General features: G+C 29.0%; 2 protein-coding genes across 7 annotated transcripts; both read left to right on the top strand.

The window, feature by feature from the left end:
• Positions 1 to 8,570: 8,570 nt before the first annotated feature.
• On the top strand, positions 8,571 to 12,635 carry LOC114178449 (Transducin/WD40 repeat-like superfamily protein). 6 transcript variants are annotated; one of them, XM_085671685.1, is made up of 6 exons: positions 8,571 to 8,784; positions 9,359 to 9,545; positions 9,882 to 10,063; positions 10,157 to 10,352; positions 10,691 to 11,802; positions 12,074 to 12,635. In XM_085671685.1, the coding sequence occupies exons 2-5, from the start codon at positions 9,402 to 9,404 to the stop codon at positions 11,711 to 11,713; spliced, it is 1,545 nt and encodes a 514-aa protein (XP_085527811.1). In that variant the 5' UTR covers positions 8,571 to 8,784; positions 9,359 to 9,401; the 3' UTR covers positions 11,714 to 11,802; positions 12,074 to 12,635. The 6 variants fall into 6 exon arrangements, with proteins under 6 accessions (XP_085527811.1, XP_085527809.1, XP_085527810.1 ...); XM_085671683.1 differs by having other exon boundaries at positions 12,071 to 12,635; XM_028064365.2 differs by having other exon boundaries at positions 8,572 to 8,784; positions 9,400 to 9,545; positions 12,071 to 12,635.
• A 2,338-nt stretch (positions 12,636 to 14,973) lies between these two features.
• LOC114175246 (vignain-like) lies at positions 14,974 to 16,663 on the top strand. Its single transcript, XM_028060017.2, has 4 exons — positions 14,974 to 15,467; positions 15,581 to 15,813; positions 15,895 to 16,035; positions 16,193 to 16,663. The coding sequence occupies exons 1-4, from the start codon at positions 15,020 to 15,022 to the stop codon at positions 16,454 to 16,456; spliced, it is 1,086 nt and encodes a 361-aa protein (XP_027915818.1). The 5' UTR covers positions 14,974 to 15,019; the 3' UTR covers positions 16,457 to 16,663.
• The last annotated feature ends 1,335 nt before the right edge of the window (positions 16,664 to 17,998 follow it).

Below are 17,998 nucleotides of genomic sequence, written 5' to 3'. Positions count from 1 at the left end.
TGAAAGTGGGTGAATTTAGAGTAAAGTTTGTTAAAGTTTGGGAGTGATTTGATGAATGTGATAGATTAAAAATTATATTTAAATCATGGAAAAATAAGATTACTAAATTGTCCTTTATTTTAAAAATAAAAAAAATTATCCTTATATAAGTTTGATTTATCGTAGAAAAAAGATTAAAATGTATAAATGAAATTAACATACTTTAATAAAAAATATGCATAAAATAATGTAATAATTATAATTGAAAATTACTTTTTAAACCGTATGTTATAACAATTTTCAAATTTTCGTTAATAATTATTTTTGTTAAAATAATTTCAAATTTTTCACATCATTTTTTCTATTCAAAACAAGCACTCATAACTATAGCATCCAAAAAATATGACAATATATATATATATATATATATATATATATATATATATATATATATATATATATAAGTAGCATAAAATTTATCATCAATAATAATATATTAAAAAAAAGGAGCAAAAGTTACCTTTCCGGGATCACATTCTAAAGCATTTAGAAATTCATTATATATAACTTTAGGAACCTTAGAGAGTTGTTTTTCATTTTCTTCAATTTTTGGATTCTCATAAAGTTTCTCAAGTTTATATGACATAGCTGTACTTTTTTCATCTTCATCACAAGCCTTCCACTTAAAAAAAAATCAATTATTTTACTCTTTGCCATAATTTTTCTAATATAAATTTGTCACATCTCACCTATTTAGAAAAATATTAAATTATGAATATCCTAAACTAAATCTTAAAACCAAGACTCAATATTCTAAGAAAAATAATAACTTCTAGATTATTACATTTCCTTATCATAGATATTCATAATCTTGTTCTTCCCTTACACGACTTAAAAGTCTAAAATAGCTCTATCTACACAAAGAAGAGTTTGATGAACAATTAAAGCAAGCATGATTTTATGATCTCTAACCGATAGAGATATGCCTAAAGCGTAAAAAAGGCACATATTACTTCGGAAAAAAAAAGAGTAAAAAATGAATTTATTCAAAAGAAGAAATTGTTCAATCCAAAATGTTCCTTAAATCCTAAATTTTTTCCTGGTGCAATTTGATTTTGAAAATAATAAAAAATTGATGATGAAAATTGAAATAGAAACAAAAGAAGAGAAAGAGACAGAGACACGAAAAAAAGAAAAACCAAATAAAGAAGTAAAAGAAATTATAACAAAAAAGAAAAACATAACTTTTAAATTTAAAATAGGTTTTTTTAAACTAAATTAATATAAATAAAATTATAATATATAAAATATTTTTAAAAAATATATAAAAAATTAGAAAAAAAAAGTGTTGGGGGAGCCATGGCTCCCTTATGTCAACACTAAGTTCCGCCAATGATGACATCAACTTGATTACAGTGTGAAGTTTCTGTTGTTCACTTTAAGGTTATTAAAGGTGAAAGTTGGTGGATTTAGAGTAAAGTTTGTTAAAGGTTGTGAGTGATTCGATGAATGTGATAAATTAAAAATTATATTTAAATAAAGAAAAAACAAGATTACCAAATTGTCCTTTATTTTAAAAATAATTAAAAGTAATCATAATATAAGTTTGATTTGTTGTAGCAAAAATAATAAAATGTATAAATGAAAATAACAAATTTTAATAAAAAAATATTTATAAAATAATGTAATAAAAAAATTCTACAATTATTAATTACTTTTTCAACCATATTTTAAAACAATATTCAAATTTTCGTTATTAATTATGTTTGTAAAATTAATTTCAAAAGCCATATTTTTACATTATTTTCATAATTAAGCTAAAAAATAAATTGCGAACATAAAAATAATCTTGATATCACCCTCAAACCATGGCATAACAGAGATGATTTAATAATAGAGGAATTTTCGTCTTCCTTCCCCTCTCTCCCTCAAGGTTAATTGGAGGGAGATGGAGAGCACGTGATCAAGTGGATTAGAGTTTGATGTATTACTTTAAGGGGATTAAATGTGAAAGTATGTGGATTTAGAGTAAATTTTGTTAAAGTTTGTGAGTGATTTGATGGATGTGATAGATTAAAATCTATATTTAAATCAAGGAAAAACAAGATTACCAATTGTATTTTATTTAAAAATAATTAAAAATTATCATAATATAAGTTTGATTTGGTGTAGAAAAAATATTAAAATGTATAAATGAAAATAACATATTTTAATAAAAAATATTTATAAAATAATGTAATAAAAAAATTTATAATTGATATTTACTTTTTAAACTTTATTGTATAACAAATTTAAAATTGTCATTATTAACTTGTTTTGTAAAAATAATTTCAAAAGCCATATTTTTACATTTTTTCATAATTAAGCTTAAAAATAAATTGTGAACATAAATGTAATCTTGATATCACCCTCAAACCATAAATAGCACGCATGACTGAAGAATAGAGAAATTTCCCTCTTTCTTCCCTTCTCTCCCTACAGGTTTATTGGAGGGAGAGGGAGAAGATGAATTCCAGTGGATGGATTAGAGTGTGAAGTTTATGTTGTTCACATTAAGGGGATTAAAGATGAAAGTGAGTTGATTTAGAGTAAAGTTTGTTAAACTTTTTGAGTGATTTGATGGATGTGATATATTAAAAATTAGATGTAAATCAAGGAAAAACAAGATTACCAAATTGTCCTTCACTTTAAAAATAATTAAAAATTATCATAATATAAATTCGATTTGTTGTACAAAAAATATTAAAATATATAAATGAAAATAACATATATTAATAAACAAAACATTTACAAAATAATGTAATAAAAAAATTAATTAATAATTACTTTTTAAACCTTATTTTGTAACAATTTTCAAATTTTTGTTATTAATTATTTTTATAAAAATAATTTCAAAAGCTATATTTTTATATTATTTTCATAATTAAGTTGAATAATAAATTGCGAAAATAATTGTAATCTTACTATCACCCTTCAACCATGACATAGAAAAGATGATTGAAAAATAGAGGAATTTCCCTCTTTCTTCCCCTATCTCTCCCTCAAGGTTGATTGTAGCGAGAGGGAGATGATGAATTCGAGTGGATTAGAGGGTGAAGTTTGTGTTGTTCACTTTAAGGGGATTAAAGGTGAAAGGAGTTGATTTAGAGTAAAGTTTGTTAAAGTTTTTAAGTGATTTGGTGAAAATAAAATATTTTATTAAAAAAATATTTATAAAATAATGTAATAAAAAAATTTATAATTAATAATTACTTTTTAAACCTTAATTTAGAACAGTTTTCAAATTTATGTTATTAATTATTTTTCTAAAAATAACTTTAAAAGCCATATTTTTAAATCATTTTCATTATTAAGCTGAAAAATAAATTGCAAACATAATTGTAATCTTGATATTACCCTCAAACCATGGAATAACAAAGATGATTTAAAAATAGAGGAATTTCTCTCTTCCATTCGCCCAGCAAGCTGCGCACCTCTGAAAATTTATAAATTGAGGGTCTAACAAAGGTCAAAACATATTTAGAGAGAAAAAAAATTGATATATATATACACTTGACGGTAGAAGGATGTTCTGAAGGATGTAGACATTCAAATTCATCATGAGTCCAGTGTTAAGTTTATAAGTAATTAACACTAGATTGGGTGTAATGTATTCTTAATTCTTTATGGATTTTTCATTTAATATTTTTTTTTCATCATCTCTTATGGTTTATTCTTGTTTTAACTATTCTATGAATTTTGCACATTAGGATAAAAACAGCTAATTGATTCCACGTGCTAGACATGGATGTGGTCATTGGTCGTTCTTAAACATCAACATATAGTTCATTAACACAAACTTAATAGTAAAAATTGCTATACATAGAGTTTTTATTATTCAAGTTTAGGTTTGTCTGAGACAAAATCAACATAAGTATCCGAGTGAGATATGAAATTAGAAATATATTATTTGTTGTTTTTACTTTAAATAGAATCATGAAATACAATCTTGGTAAAGCTTTTATCTCTTACACTTTTTAAAATTAAATTTTACTGTTTCTATTGTGACAATTTTTTTTATTTTTATTTATGAATTTATTTTTTATATCCATCATAATTTGTTATTCGTACTCTTGATCAGTAAACAATTCATTAATTTAAATCATGTTAATCTTCGTGTAAACAAGATTTTATATATATAATATATATACTTAATATTTTCAACTAATTTTTGCTAATCTTATATATTAGGTTAGAAAAATTAATTAATTATATATATATATATATATATATATATATATATATATATATATATATATATATATATATATATATATTAAATGAGTACTCTACGTGCATTTATAATCATTTACGTTGTTTGTTTGTTTCCTCCTCCTTCAAATTGTCAGACTTGGGAACTTGCAAGATCCATAACCTACAATAACTCAAGATAAGAAAATCAACAAAAATCTCATTTAAATTAAAAAAAAAGTCACATTTACTTGACGGAACCATTTAGGCAAGACCACAATTTTATTTTCATGGTACTAAAATTAATTATAAATCATAATAACGAAAAGAAAAAGGAAAAATATAATTTTGTCAAAAATTGAGGAAATTGATTTTAACTTACTTGGATCATTTGTTGTTTGTGTGCCAAGCAAGTACGAACCAAAGTGTTGGGCTTTGGCCCCAACTTCTTCTTTTTTTTTTTTTAAACTATTTTTTTTTGTCTCAAATTAGTCTTCTAGTTTTTTCTTTCTTGACTCAATTTGATTTTGATTTTTTTGAAAATGATTTAATTTGATTTTTGCACTTAATTTTGACCAATCGATGTTAAAGTCAATGTCACGTGTCAAATTGTGGTTTTTTGGATTTTTATTTTTTATTTTTACTTTTTTTTCACACATATCACTTTATAGTTGTGTCACGTGTCAAAAAGTCTCAATTTAGTCCCTATATTAGTTTTTAGTTTCAATTTAGTCTCAATTTTTGTAAAGATTGAGCAACATTGTTCCTTTTTACATTGATACTCAATTTATATAGATTTTAGTTGATATTTTTACTAAAATTGACATTTTTATTAAGTATTTGTAAAAATATTTTTAAACAAACTTTAAAATATATATGAAACACAAATCATGCAACCAAAAATACATGAACAAATTAAAATTAATAAGTGAAATAGTAAAATTCACAAGATTCAAGTATTAACTCCATATCAATTCACCCATGTGAGTAGTCCTAAATATTTTGTATAGATTTTAAAGTTTGTTTAAAAATATTTATATTTTAAGAAATGTTATTTTTAGTAAAAATATCAACATAAAATTTATACAAAAAGTAAATTGAGTTTCAATTTAAGGAAGAATAATATTGCTCAATTTTTAAAAAATTGAAACTAAAAACAAATATAGGGACTAAATTAATATTTTTTTTACACGTGATATAACTGTAAGGTGACATATATATAAAAAATTTAAAAAATTCAAAAAGTCACAAATTGACACGTGACAATGTTTGGTCAAACTAATGGCAAAAACAAAAATGAATCATTTCTAAAAAAAACCAGAACCAAATTAAGACAAAAAAAAAAAAAACTATAGGACCAATTTAACACTTCTTGACAAAAACAAAGACAACAAAAAATTTAACATTTTTTTATATTTATATGAATTTATATATATTCCGGTACACCCAATAAGTCTTATATCACTTAGGAGTCAAGGTCAGGCGTAATTTAAATACTTATACCTCCCTCTATGCTCCGAGACGTCTTTTAAAGACAAAACCGTGACGGAATTCTATACTGCTCCAAAACGGACAATACCTTACGAATGCAATGTACCTCTAAAATACAATAATTGTTCCTAACAATGACTATAAGATAGGTTTAGATCGGATCAGAACAATATATAATTAAACCAATAAACACCGTTGAATCGGGTTGCATGTGTCATTGTTGTGTGAACACGCTTAATATCTTTTTGAAGATGGAAATGAAAATGGGGGTGACAATTTTTTGTTGTCTTCATTTCATGAATGTGTGTTCTCACAAGAAATGGAGGTGGAGAAACTTATTAGTTTCGTTTTGAAGAATAAACTTTAAAACCCCATTTTGAAGAAGAAACTTCAAAACCCAACAGAAGAAGAATCTGGTCTACGTTTAAAAAAAAAAAATCATTTCAAAAAATCAATTATTGGCTGGTGGACAAAAATACATTAGATTGTGACATCAAACAAAATTTAAAGTTGTTGATTAAAAAACCTATATTCATTACTTTCTAAAATAAAGATAGGTTAAATTACTCTTTCGATTTCTCTATTTGTCATAAAATTTCAGTTTGGTTTTCAAGTTTTTTCGTTGTCTCAATTTGGTCATCATTTTCTTAAAAAAGACTCAATTTGGTCTTTACTGTTAACTTTAACCAGACAGTGTTAAAGTCAACGCCACGTGTCAATTTATGTTTTTTTTGAAAATTTTTGAATTTTTTGAATTTTTTGAATTTTTGAATTTTTTTGAATTTTTTAAATTTTTTAAATTTTTTACACGTGTCACTTCACATTGTGTCACATGTAAAAAATTAACAATTTTGACACGTGGAACAACTATGAAGTGACACTTGTAAAAAATTTAAAAAATTTTAAAAAAATCAGAAATTGACATGTGGCGTTGACTTTAATATTGTCTGGTCAAACTAACAGTAAGAATCAAATTGAGTCATTTTTAAGAAAATGAAGACCCAATTGAAACAACGAAAAACTTGAGGACCAATCTGAAATTTCATGACAAATAGAGAGACAAAAAGAGTAATTTAACCATAAAGATAATAAAAATAGAATCAAACAAAATAAAAATTTCAGAAAAAATAATTCTAATTTTATATTATAATTCATAATACAAATATATTTAACTTTTTCTTTTCATTATTATAAAATTGTTAATGATCCTGACTACATGAATGTTAAACTCAACTTTTAGTATAAATTTTTGTTCATTAACTTTAATAATGAACAAAATACTTATACTTATATTTGTTCATCTATAAAAATGTAATAAACTTAATAACAAGAGGATTGTACAAAAAATATTATCATCTGACCATATTATCATCTAATTTTAAACAATTATTTCAAATTAGATAATCAATACTCGATAAGGTCAATTTTATAATGTTAAATCATTTCAGAAGTCCCCATTTTTGTAGTGAAATATCAAGTAGGTCTCTCATTTTTATTTGACTCAATTGAGTCTCTATTTTTGAAAATTCGTTGCAATCGGTTTCTTTTCGTTAGTTGTCTAGTAACAGTGTTAATTGTGTGTCACGTGTCAGCACGTGGTTTTTTTAATTTTTTTTTTAATTTTTAATTTTTTTTATAATTTTAAAAAAAATTGTCACGTGTCAATCTGACTTTGTGTCACGTGGCATAGACAATGTGATGTGGCAGTGGCAGTGCCACATGTCACTATTGGATGTCAAAAGTCTCAATGTAGTCCGCATTTGTTATTTTTCTTAATTTGGTCCCAATTTTTTTAAAACTAAATCAATTTCATCCCTATATCAAATTTAATTTTTATATAAATTTACAATGGTATTTTTATTATAATTAATATTTTTAACAAAATTAAGTTTATTTAAATGTATATTTTGCATTGAACTTTATTTAAATATTGTTTCAAATATTTATATATTAATAATGTATAGACAAATGTTAGAATTGTTATAATTTTTTTTTTAAATTTTATATTTGAATTTAGAAAGTTTTTATTTTTAAAGCAACTCTAACATTTATTTATAAATTATGGATATATAAATATTTAAAATAAAATTTAAATAAATATCAGTGCAAAATATACATTTAAATAAATTTAATTTTGTTAAAAATATCAACTATAATAAAAATACCATTGTAAAATTTATATAAAATTTAAATTTGATAGAGGATGAAATTGATTTAGTTTTAACAAAATTGGGACCAAATTGAGACAAAATAGGACTACATTGAGACTTTTGACATCTAATAGTGACACGTGGCACTGTCACGACCACATCACACTGTCTCTGCCACGTGGTACAATGTCAGATTTACATGTGACAATTTTTTTTTAAAATTATAAAAAAAAATTAAAAAATAAAAAAATAAAAAAACCACGTGCTGACACGTGACACACAATTAGCACTGTCACTGTACAACAAACGGAAAGGAACCGATTGCAATGAATTTTAAAAAATAGAGACTCAATTGAGTCAAATAAAAATGGGAGAACCTACTTGAGATTTCGCTACAAAGATGAGAACCTCTGAAATAATTTAACATTTTATAAATTTACTAGGTGGATCCTTCTTATACATTTAACCTTTTATGAGATCATTTAAAAAATATACACCAATGAATAAATTTTAATAAAGTTAAGAATATAAATAAAATATATTTTAAAATATACTTTCTAATAGTTTTCATTTTATTAATTCCCTTTATCCGCTATTGATTTTCTGACCCATCAGGGATAATTTTAAAAATATATATAAATAAATAAATTTTAACAAAATAAAAAATATAATTAAATTATGTTTTAAAATACAATTTCTAATAATTTTCATTGTATTTTTTCTTTCTATCTCGTCCCCATCCACATCTGGAGAGAGTCTACTGCAGCGTTTTCTTTCGTCTCTTCCAAAATCCATTCCCTTCTATGCCTTTTCTTTGCCTATTCTCTCCCTTTTTCATTTTTCATATTCCTACTCTTCAATCTGCGGACGGAGAGGGAGGAACTCTTCGGTGGCTTCCAAAGAAAGAGGGGATTTCCTAAACGCAGATTGCGAGGTCTGGACCAACTTTATTATGTTTCAATGCTACTTTTAAACTTTCGTTTTCGTTTTTGGTTAATTTGTAATCTTATTTTTTGATTGGTTGATTGATTGCTTGATTTTTCCTTGTTCAGTGTACGAATTGATGAAATGCTTTAAAGTGTTTTTAATTTCTCAGTTTTGGATATTTTTCTTGAATGGTGCTTGTGTTGTGTGCTTTGCCAAATGTCTGTTTCGCATGTGTTTAGTAACCTCTTCGTCACGGTAAATTATATAGTTATACATATGGGGTTGGGAGGAAGAAAGTCAAGGGGTGTGTTTAGGAGGGTAGTTTGGAAAGAAAGAAAAAAAGATGGGGAATGAATAAGTAAAAATGGGTGTGTAAAAAGCCAGGCCCTGTTCATGAATTGTGAGACCCAAGTTTGATGGTAGGGATTTGGAGAAAATGCCTCTTGTTATGGGACCCTATTTTCAGGTTTCTACTTTATTGTTATCTTTTTCGAAGTCCCTATTCCATTCGATCCTAGACTTTCATAGCGGATTCTAAATTGTAATCTCTGCTTATATTTTCTCTGGATTGTAACTTTCAGGAACCCAAAAGTTTTATGCTTGAATTCTGTTTTTGTGCTAGTAATGGCGAAAACATGCAAGTCGCAAGAAGAAATTGCGTGTGGAGCTATTAAACACGCTTTGAAGGCACTGCGGAAGCGCCATTTGCTTGAAGAAGCCGCTCATGGCCCCGCTGTTCTAGCTCTTTGTAGACCCATTGTTTCTCAGGTCCCCTCTTTATCACTGCTTTGACAATATTCATGCTTCTTAAGAATTATCTAATTTGGGGGGTGGTGCTTTCCAATTTCCCCTAATTGTATTTTAGAACTTTGTTCAATCATCGGTTCCAATAGAGTAGTTTCATGTGTACAATTTTCCCTGTCTAATATTAATTGGCCTTTGACAATTGACAATCTTCCCCCTTCCCTTTACAACTACTGGAAATTTAGGGGTGGGTGAAGATATTGAGTATTATATTTGTCCGGATCATGGTATGTGTCTAGCAGTTTAGCAATTGGAATGCTTCTACTGAGGTTAGTGTTGGATCTATGGTTGTTCTTGAAGGGCTCTGAGTGGAAAGAGAAAGCAGAGAATCTTCAAGTGGAACTTCAGCAATGCTACAAAGCTCAATCTCGGTTGTCTGAGCAACTTGTTGTGGAAGTAGCTGAGTCCAGAGCTTCAAAAGCGTTGGTTCAAGAGAAAGAAAATGCAGTTGCTGATTTGCAAAAGGAATTGACCGAATTGAGGTTGCGCCATGTTTCTTATGCGATGTAACTGCTTTTTTTTTTTTTTTTTTTTATGTTCGTGGAAAATGATTATGAGTTAAATTAACGTCGCAGGGAGGAGTGCTCTCAATTAAAGGAAGACTTGGAAGAAAAGATTAAATCTCTAGAAGTGATTGTCAGTGAGAATACTGAACTTAAAGCCCAACTGCAGCAGATGACTGCTAAAGCAAATAAAGCTGAAGCTGAAAATAAGATGTTGATTGACCGCTGGATGTTGGAAAAGATGAAGGATGCTGAACGCCTGAACGAGGTACACAATATCTTCTTTATTTTCCATTTGAACTTTTGGAATTAGATATTTAGTATTGGTACAATTCTTGGATTATTGGAACTAAGTTCTGCCTATACTTACCTGCTTCTGGTACTGGCTTGGTTACCTCATTCAGCATTGTTTAGCCAATATTGTATGTTCTTCTGAACTAACTTTTTGTAGTTTGAAATCTGAGCCTTGTCTTTTAGGATAGAATTACTATGATAGTTACATTAGTAGTGTAAGTTTGTTATGTGTAGGATCCTCACAAAACCTTGATTATGCTTACTAATTTTTTGTGCATATGCTAATTAATAATTTAGTTCCTACCACTTTAGGCTAATGCACTGTACGAAGACATGGTCGAGAAACTAAAGGCCAGTGGCTTAGAGCAACTTGCAAGGCAGCAGGTGGATGGTATAGTTCGCCAAAGTGAAGAAGGTGCTGAGTTTTTTTTAGAGTCAAACATCCCTTCCACATGTAAATACAGGCTTCGTGCACATGAAGGTGGTTGTGCTTCCATGTTGTTTGAGTACAATTCCGGTAAATTGATTACTGGGGGACACGATCGGTTAGTTAAAATGTGGGATACAAATACCGGATCCTTATCTTCTACTCTTCAAGGCTGCCTTGGCTCAGTATTAGATCTCACTATCACCCATGATAATCGATCTGTCATTGCTGCAAGCAGCTCAAACAACTTGTATGTATGGGATGTCAACTCAGGCCGTGTCCGTCATACCCTTACCGGCCACACAGATAAAGTTTGTGCTGTTGATGTGAGCAAGATTTCAAGTCGTTATGTTGTCAGTGCTGCTTATGATCGTACCATAAAAGTTTGGGACCTAATGAAAGGTTACTGCACTAACACAATCATTTTTCACAGCAACTGCAATGCTCTCTCTTTCAGCATGGATGGTCAGACCATATTTTCAGGACATGTTGATGGTAATCTTCGGTTATGGGACATTCAGAGCGGAAAACTACTCAGCGAGGTTGCTGCACATTCACTTGCGGTTACATCAATATCCCTTTCTCGAAATGGAAATGTTGTACTGACCAGTGGAAGGGACAATATGCACAATTTGTTTGACGTGCGATCTCTTGAAGTTTGTGGCACACTAAAAGCGGCAGGAAACAGAGTTGCTTCTAACTGGAGTCGCTCCTGTATTAGTCCTGATGACAATCACGTTGCTGCTGGGTCTGCAGATGGATCTGTGTATATTTGGTCAGTTTCAAAAGGTGATATAGTCGGCACGCTTAAGGAACACACTTCTTCCGTTCTGTGTTGTACGTGGAGCGGGATCGGAAAACCCCTAGCTTCAGCTGACAAGAATGGGATAGTTTGTGTCTGGACATAATAATGGCCTTTCATTTCTTTGCAAGGAAGTGTGTGATATGGCTCAATTGACTGCCTCAATTCGTCATTACTGTTTTATGTTCATACAAGGTATATTATCAACCATGTATATTCCATTTTTAACGAAGTTTCATTTAAACTGGTCTCAAGGATTATTTGGATGAACTTCTTGACAGCAACTTTTAGGAGAGAAAAATAAGGAAAACAATTTAGAATTTCTTTTTCTATTAGCTAAAATTAGCTTATATACATAAGTTAATTTGTAGAAAGTTTCTTATATGATTTCCTTAAATAATCTGTGTTTAAGTACATTTAATTTGTCATGAAGTTAATTTAATTTCTTCTTTATTTTGAGAAGTAGTTATGAAGAATTTTGTCCAAAAAGGTTCTTGGTCTCAAGTGAAATGAGTGGACTAATTTGAGACGAAGGTATGAAGCCCTTCTGCTAGATACAAATGTTGAGTTGGCAAAATTTGTCCAGAAGTCACCAGCCATCTGCCATTGATGTGTATAGATAACGGCCAATTGAACGATTAGCTGGTAACTTGGTACCATATTCTGTGATTGCAAGTTCTCATTCGTAACTTAACGTTACCTACAGTCTTACGTGTGTGTTCTGGTACTGTAATAATTGGTACTTTGACGGCATTCTGTGAAAGTGTAACCTTTACTTTTGCACGCACCGCAAATACTTGTACTGAGCTTAACATTGCTATCTTGGAAAGTGGGTGCTAGATATGCAAGTAGTACTCACAAAAGTACCTTATTGCACCGGTGATTCCCATCCAACCCCATGAAGTGTCATTGATGAAATGCAGAAACAGATGAAGTTGGTTTTTCTGTAAGGCCGGGGTTGTGAGCAATTACTGCTATATAAGGAATTTTTTTCTGCATCCTATAAAAGTTCCAGTCACTTTCTTTCATTCTGGAATTGGGTATTCTGAAATATAATTTTTACTTTTCAAAAATACTTTTACTATAGTGAAAATACATCGTTCAAGAATTTTATACGATATGAGAAATTGGGTCCATGGTAAAGAACATGGGTTTTTAACTCCTGACCCGTTGCAGAATAGAAGTAGACCTTCAGTCTCTTAGACCACCGTCTTCCATTGAGCTTAAACAAGGTGCTTGGTTGTTCTAATGGCTGTGTACTCGACTGAATACGTAAGAAGTTAACATATTTTTTTAAAATTTCAATGTTCGCAATGCACTTCTTGAAGTTGAATTAATTTATTTAGATACAGAATCTAACTTCACTTTTTTATACTTTAAATGTTTTATTTTAAATTTTAGTTATTAAGTTTGTCTCGTATATAATAAAATTTGTGCTACAAAACGAAAATAGAAGAGAATGAGAATAAAACATCTTCAAACAACAACTTTGAGTAATTATAATTTTAGTTAAAAGATTGAAGTTATTATGTCATATTTAAAATTAGCAATTAATTATCATACAAGCCATATACAAACAAAATGATAGGCTGGTAAAGTGCTAAACATTTTAGCTTTTCATTTAGAAACAGAATCTGTTTATATGAACTTTAAATATCAAACATATTGTGTGTGTTTGTTATCCTTATAATGTTTTGAGTTTAATTAGCCCATCTAAACTTATCCAGTAAAAGATTAGTTTGATTGAATATATAACAGTAAGCCCAACTTATACACCCATTCAAATATTCCTACTACAGAATGTGATTATAATATTCAAGTAACATTTATTGGTAAAATTTACTTATTCAGAATATACACTTTTTCTCACTAATGTTTATCACGCAGCACGATCCACAATTTCATATAATTACGTTTCAGGAGGCATGTATGTGCAATTTTTAAAACACGACTTGTGCTAAGATTTTCTTTCTCTTTACAACGGTCATTAATTATCCAGGGTCTGCAGAAGTCTAACTCTAGACAAAATTGAATTTTATGCACAAAATGCATAATCCAGTAAAAGTAAAATTAATGAAAGAATAACGTATTTTGATATGCAAATTTTTTTACAATAATTTTATACTACCTTTTTTTACTTTATTTTATTCTTACAATGTGTTGTCATGTAATATATGTATGTGTCAAAATATGGTTACTCTACGTTAAATGAATGGAATCTGGAAAGAGTGAGTCTTGATAAATTAAGGCACGCGACTCATCTGTGGTCATTTCATAAAATAGATGATCACCGAGTTGACCAAACTCCGTGAACATGGCCTACAATTGTTACAACCCAATTAAATGCCTCTTCATCAATTCATTCCATTTTGATTTGATTCTTCAAGTGATTTGTTAGAGACCAAAGCATTACGCTAATGTATTTCTTTGCATCAAGCAATTAGCAAGCGCGTATAGTTGGAATCAAATGTTAATCACTGAATATCACAAAAAAATCTTTCACATGCCGTCATGGGAATGGGACATAAAACTTCTCATAAATTATTCTCGTAATTGAATCACACAATTTAAATAGCATACATGTTATCAATAAAATAGTTAAGTAATATTACCGACTTTATAGTTTCAAAAGTTACCGAATTCCTGTCCTAACTTGAGGACTTTTACAATGTTACTACACATGCACTGCAACCAATCATGCAGTTGGAAAGTATACCTGACTGCACTGCTTTCACAAGCGATCGCGTAAGCTAATAAACCGTTGCCATACTTTCTCTTCGGAATCTTCGGAATCTAAGTGTGAGACTAACTTTCACATCGATAAGAAAGTAGAACATTATATAAAAATAAAAACCCATAAATCCATTGTTTTAAAGTTTTGGATTGAGAGTGGTGTCAATGCCTCATGTGATTAGGCTCAGATCGTGTTGTATCTCTCCGGTGATACCCCTACTTAAAAACCTAACACTTTCATCCTCTTGAGGCTACAACCACAGTGGCTCAAAATCAGAAGCAACCCATACTCTCATTTTCCACCCTCATTCACTATTATTAAAGGTAATACCGTGAACTGCATGCAACCCAAATCTGATCCTTCAATCACACAATATATAGCACTTTTCCAAAAGGCTTTAAATTTGGATCTTATCTGCCAAATTATTTTTGCCCCAATAAGATAAATCTCTTGAGTTTGCTTCCATTATATAAAATCTAAGAAATGTACAAAAACAATGATTCAACTATAATGTCACTGTAACAGCCTTGCATGTTCATCGTTATTGATTGTTGATGCCCTTAAGTTACTTCATCTTTTTTCTGCCAGATTGATTTTCATTTCTCTATATAAAGCATCTCCCCGATCTCTCTTCTTCACATCTTCCATTTGCATTGATATAATATTAAGCAAAGCAACATGGAAATGAAAAAGGTTCTTTGGGGTGTTTTATTGTTTGGTTTTGTTCTTGGAATGGCCGAGAGCTTTGATTTCAACGAGAAGGAGCTAGAATCGGAGCAAGGGATATGGGATTTGTACCAGAGGTGGAGAAGCCATCACACTGTTTCACGAAGCTTGGGTGAGAAGCAGAAGCGCTTCAACGTGTTTAAAGCCAACGTGATTAACATCCACAATGCGAATAAAATGGACAAGCCTTACAAGCTGAAGTTGAACAGGTTCGCCGACATGACCAACCATGAATTCATGACCATCTATGCTAACTCCAAGGTGAGTCACCACAGAATGTTCCGAGGCATGCCACGTGGCAACGATACTTTCATGTATGAGAACGTTGGTAGGGTTCCTTCTTCGGTGGATTGGAGGAAGAAAGGTGCTGTCACTGATGTAAAGGATCAAGGCAAATGTGGTAATAAACTAATTTATAATTTGGTTTTTTTCTATTGAACAAACCACTTTGGTAATCTTTCTTTGTTTTGATGAAAGTAATAATGTCTGTTGTTTTCTAATGTGTTGTTATAGGTAGTTGTTGGGCCTTTTCAACGGTTGCAGCCGTTGAAGGTATTAACCAGATTAAAACAGATAAGCTGGTGTCCTTGTCTGAGCAAGAACTTATAGATTGTGACACTAAAGAGAATGAAGGATGCAATGGTGGGTTAATGGAAAGTGCATTTGATTTTATCAAACAACATGGTATAACTACAGAAAGCAATTACCCTTATGAAGCAAGAGATGGAACTTGTGATGCATCAAAGGTGCACTTGTGCTTTATATTAATTTACTTGACTTCATTGATTAGGAATTTAAAGATGAAACAAAAAAATCATATATTACAGGTGAAGAAACCTGCAGTGTCAATTGATGGACATGAAACTGTCCCAGTGAACAATGAAGCTGCATTGCTCAAAGCTGTTGCTCATCAACCTGTATCAGTAGCGATTGATGCTGGCGGATTTGGCTTCCAGTTCTACGCAGAGGTGAACTCTTAATTCTGATTTTATTTTTTACGTTTATGAAAAAATTGATAACCTTTTGTGAATAGTTTTAAAGCATAATTAATTACCACAAAACATGGTTCTTAATTATCTAGTTTTGAGAAGAAAGTGGTCATAGGTTGGAAATAATTAAGTGCAGGGAGTATTTACGGGATTGTGTGGCACTGATCTGAATCATGGGGTAGCAATTGTGGGGTATGGAACAACTCGAGATGGAACCAAATATTGGACAGTGAAGAACTCGTGGGGACCCGAATGGGGAGAAAATGGTTACATCAGAATGCAAAGGGACGTATTGAACAAGAGAGGTCTATGTGGCATAGCAATGGAGGCTTCCTATCCAATCAAAACCTCCTCCTCCAAATCCATGGAACATTCTTCGTTTCTCAAGGACGAGCTTTGAATCATTTCTTCATAATTGCTATCTAACTTTATTAAGGGAGAAAAAAAATAAAATAATTTGTTCAATAAATATAGTAAAGGTTGTTTCTGCTTAAGGATCGCCTCCTACTCCCTGTAATATTTCTATTCCTAATTATGTATCCAAGTTGTGAGGTTTGTGTAACAGAAATATATACCTTTTTAATAATAATTATTGTTATTATTATTAGATCACAGTATAAAATAATAGATAGTCTTTTTTTTTTCTTTTTTCCTAACCGAAATAAATTTAGTAACCAAAATTTATTCTCGAAATCAAGAAAAAGTTGTGTCCCAAAGCCCAAAACAACCTCTTTAATCGACAGAGTTATTCAATCCAGAGTTTTAAAAACCCAAAGGAAGCAGACAAGTGTAATAATTTACCAAAAGAGTAGTAAGTTTTCTCAAATCACTCTTTCCAATTTTCAATCTCAAAATAAATTAAAAAAATTGGGGGCCATATTCTGATATGGGCACCCCTGAAATTGCTCTTAAAAAGTGCCAAACGGTTTGTTTATTTTATGTTTTATAATTGTATGTTTTAAAGTTTGTAGTTTTGATATTTTTTTCAATTATTATATAAACATATTTTTTAATTTTAAACTCTTTCATACTAATATAGCTAATGATTTTTGATTTTTTTATCTTTTCTTAAATTTTAATACAATCATATATTATTTATATATTCTTTATTTTGATATATTTGTTAATAATTTCATTAATAAACTAAAAATAATGTTTCTAATTTCTTTTATGAAAATAATTTTCATTTTGAAATTTGTAGATAAGTTTGTTATTAAAATTAATTTATTTAAATAAATAAATATGTATATTTTTAATTTTATTTTATTAAGAAATTATTATGACATAATATTAATATATAAAACTATTCATCAAATCATTAAAAAAATCTGAAATTAAAATTTATATTATTGAAATCATATAATAATACTTTTTAATGATTTTATTTATAAATTAAAACTAAAATTACATATATTTATTTGTTAATAAAGAAATTTAGTAAAAATTTAAAAATAAAATTATCTAAATATTTCAAAATAAAGAATATATATATATATATATATATATATATATATATGATGCATTAATTTTGTTGATAAACAAGTCTTTTTAGATAAATATTTTGTATATTAAGACTTGTTGAGTTTTACGATGAGTACTACATGGTATTTTTATAGACTCTTTAACTTGACCCTTCAATCACATGCATTAAATATAACTACTATCAAAATTAGGACAAGGTGCTACAAAGTGAGCGATGTATGACATTCTTCGACACACTGGATACTTATTCGGCATATACAAATTATAGATAAGGATTTTTTGATAGGGACAATTATAGTCTCATCTATGTAATATTAAAGTAAAAGAAGTAATTATTAAATAACATTACGTTTATATAATATTAGAAATCATAATTTTAGAACACAACTTCATTATTTTTAATATTTTTAAGTCGTATTTAGTAAATATGACTAAAAGATAAGTTTATATCAAAAGAACA

This window comes from Vigna unguiculata, chromosome 3 (genome assembly GCF_037176805.1).
Source record: "Vigna unguiculata cultivar grain cowpea cultivar isolate G323 ecotype 2 chromosome 3, ASM3717680v1, whole genome shotgun sequence".
In the NCBI taxonomy this organism is placed as follows: domain Eukaryota; kingdom Viridiplantae; phylum Streptophyta; class Magnoliopsida; order Fabales; family Fabaceae; genus Vigna; species Vigna unguiculata.
Note: the sequence above shows the minus strand (reverse complement) of the source record. Positions and strands in the feature narration are given on the sequence as shown.

Excerpts from the sequence above, each read along its gene's own strand:
- LOC114178449 (XM_085671685.1), top strand. The coding sequence starts at position 9,402 with ATGGCGAAAACATGCAAGTCGCAAGAAGAAATTGCGTGTGGAGCTATT. Across the intron at positions 9,546-9,881 it reads GTAGACCCATTGTTTCTCAG|GGCTCTGAGTGGAAAGAGAA; the intron begins GTCCCCTCTTTA and ends TTGTTCTTGAAG. Across the intron at positions 10,353-10,690 it reads ATGCTGAACGCCTGAACGAG|GCTAATGCACTGTACGAAGA; the intron begins GTACACAATATC and ends CTACCACTTTAG.
- LOC114175246 (XM_028060017.2), top strand. The coding sequence starts at position 15,020 with ATGGAAATGAAAAAGGTTCTTTGGGGTGTTTTATTGTTTGGTTTTGTT. Across the intron at positions 15,814-15,894 it reads GAACTTGTGATGCATCAAAG|GTGAAGAAACCTGCAGTGTC; the intron begins GTGCACTTGTGC and ends CATATATTACAG. Across the intron at positions 16,036-16,192 it reads GCTTCCAGTTCTACGCAGAG|GGAGTATTTACGGGATTGTG; the intron begins GTGAACTCTTAA and ends AATTAAGTGCAG.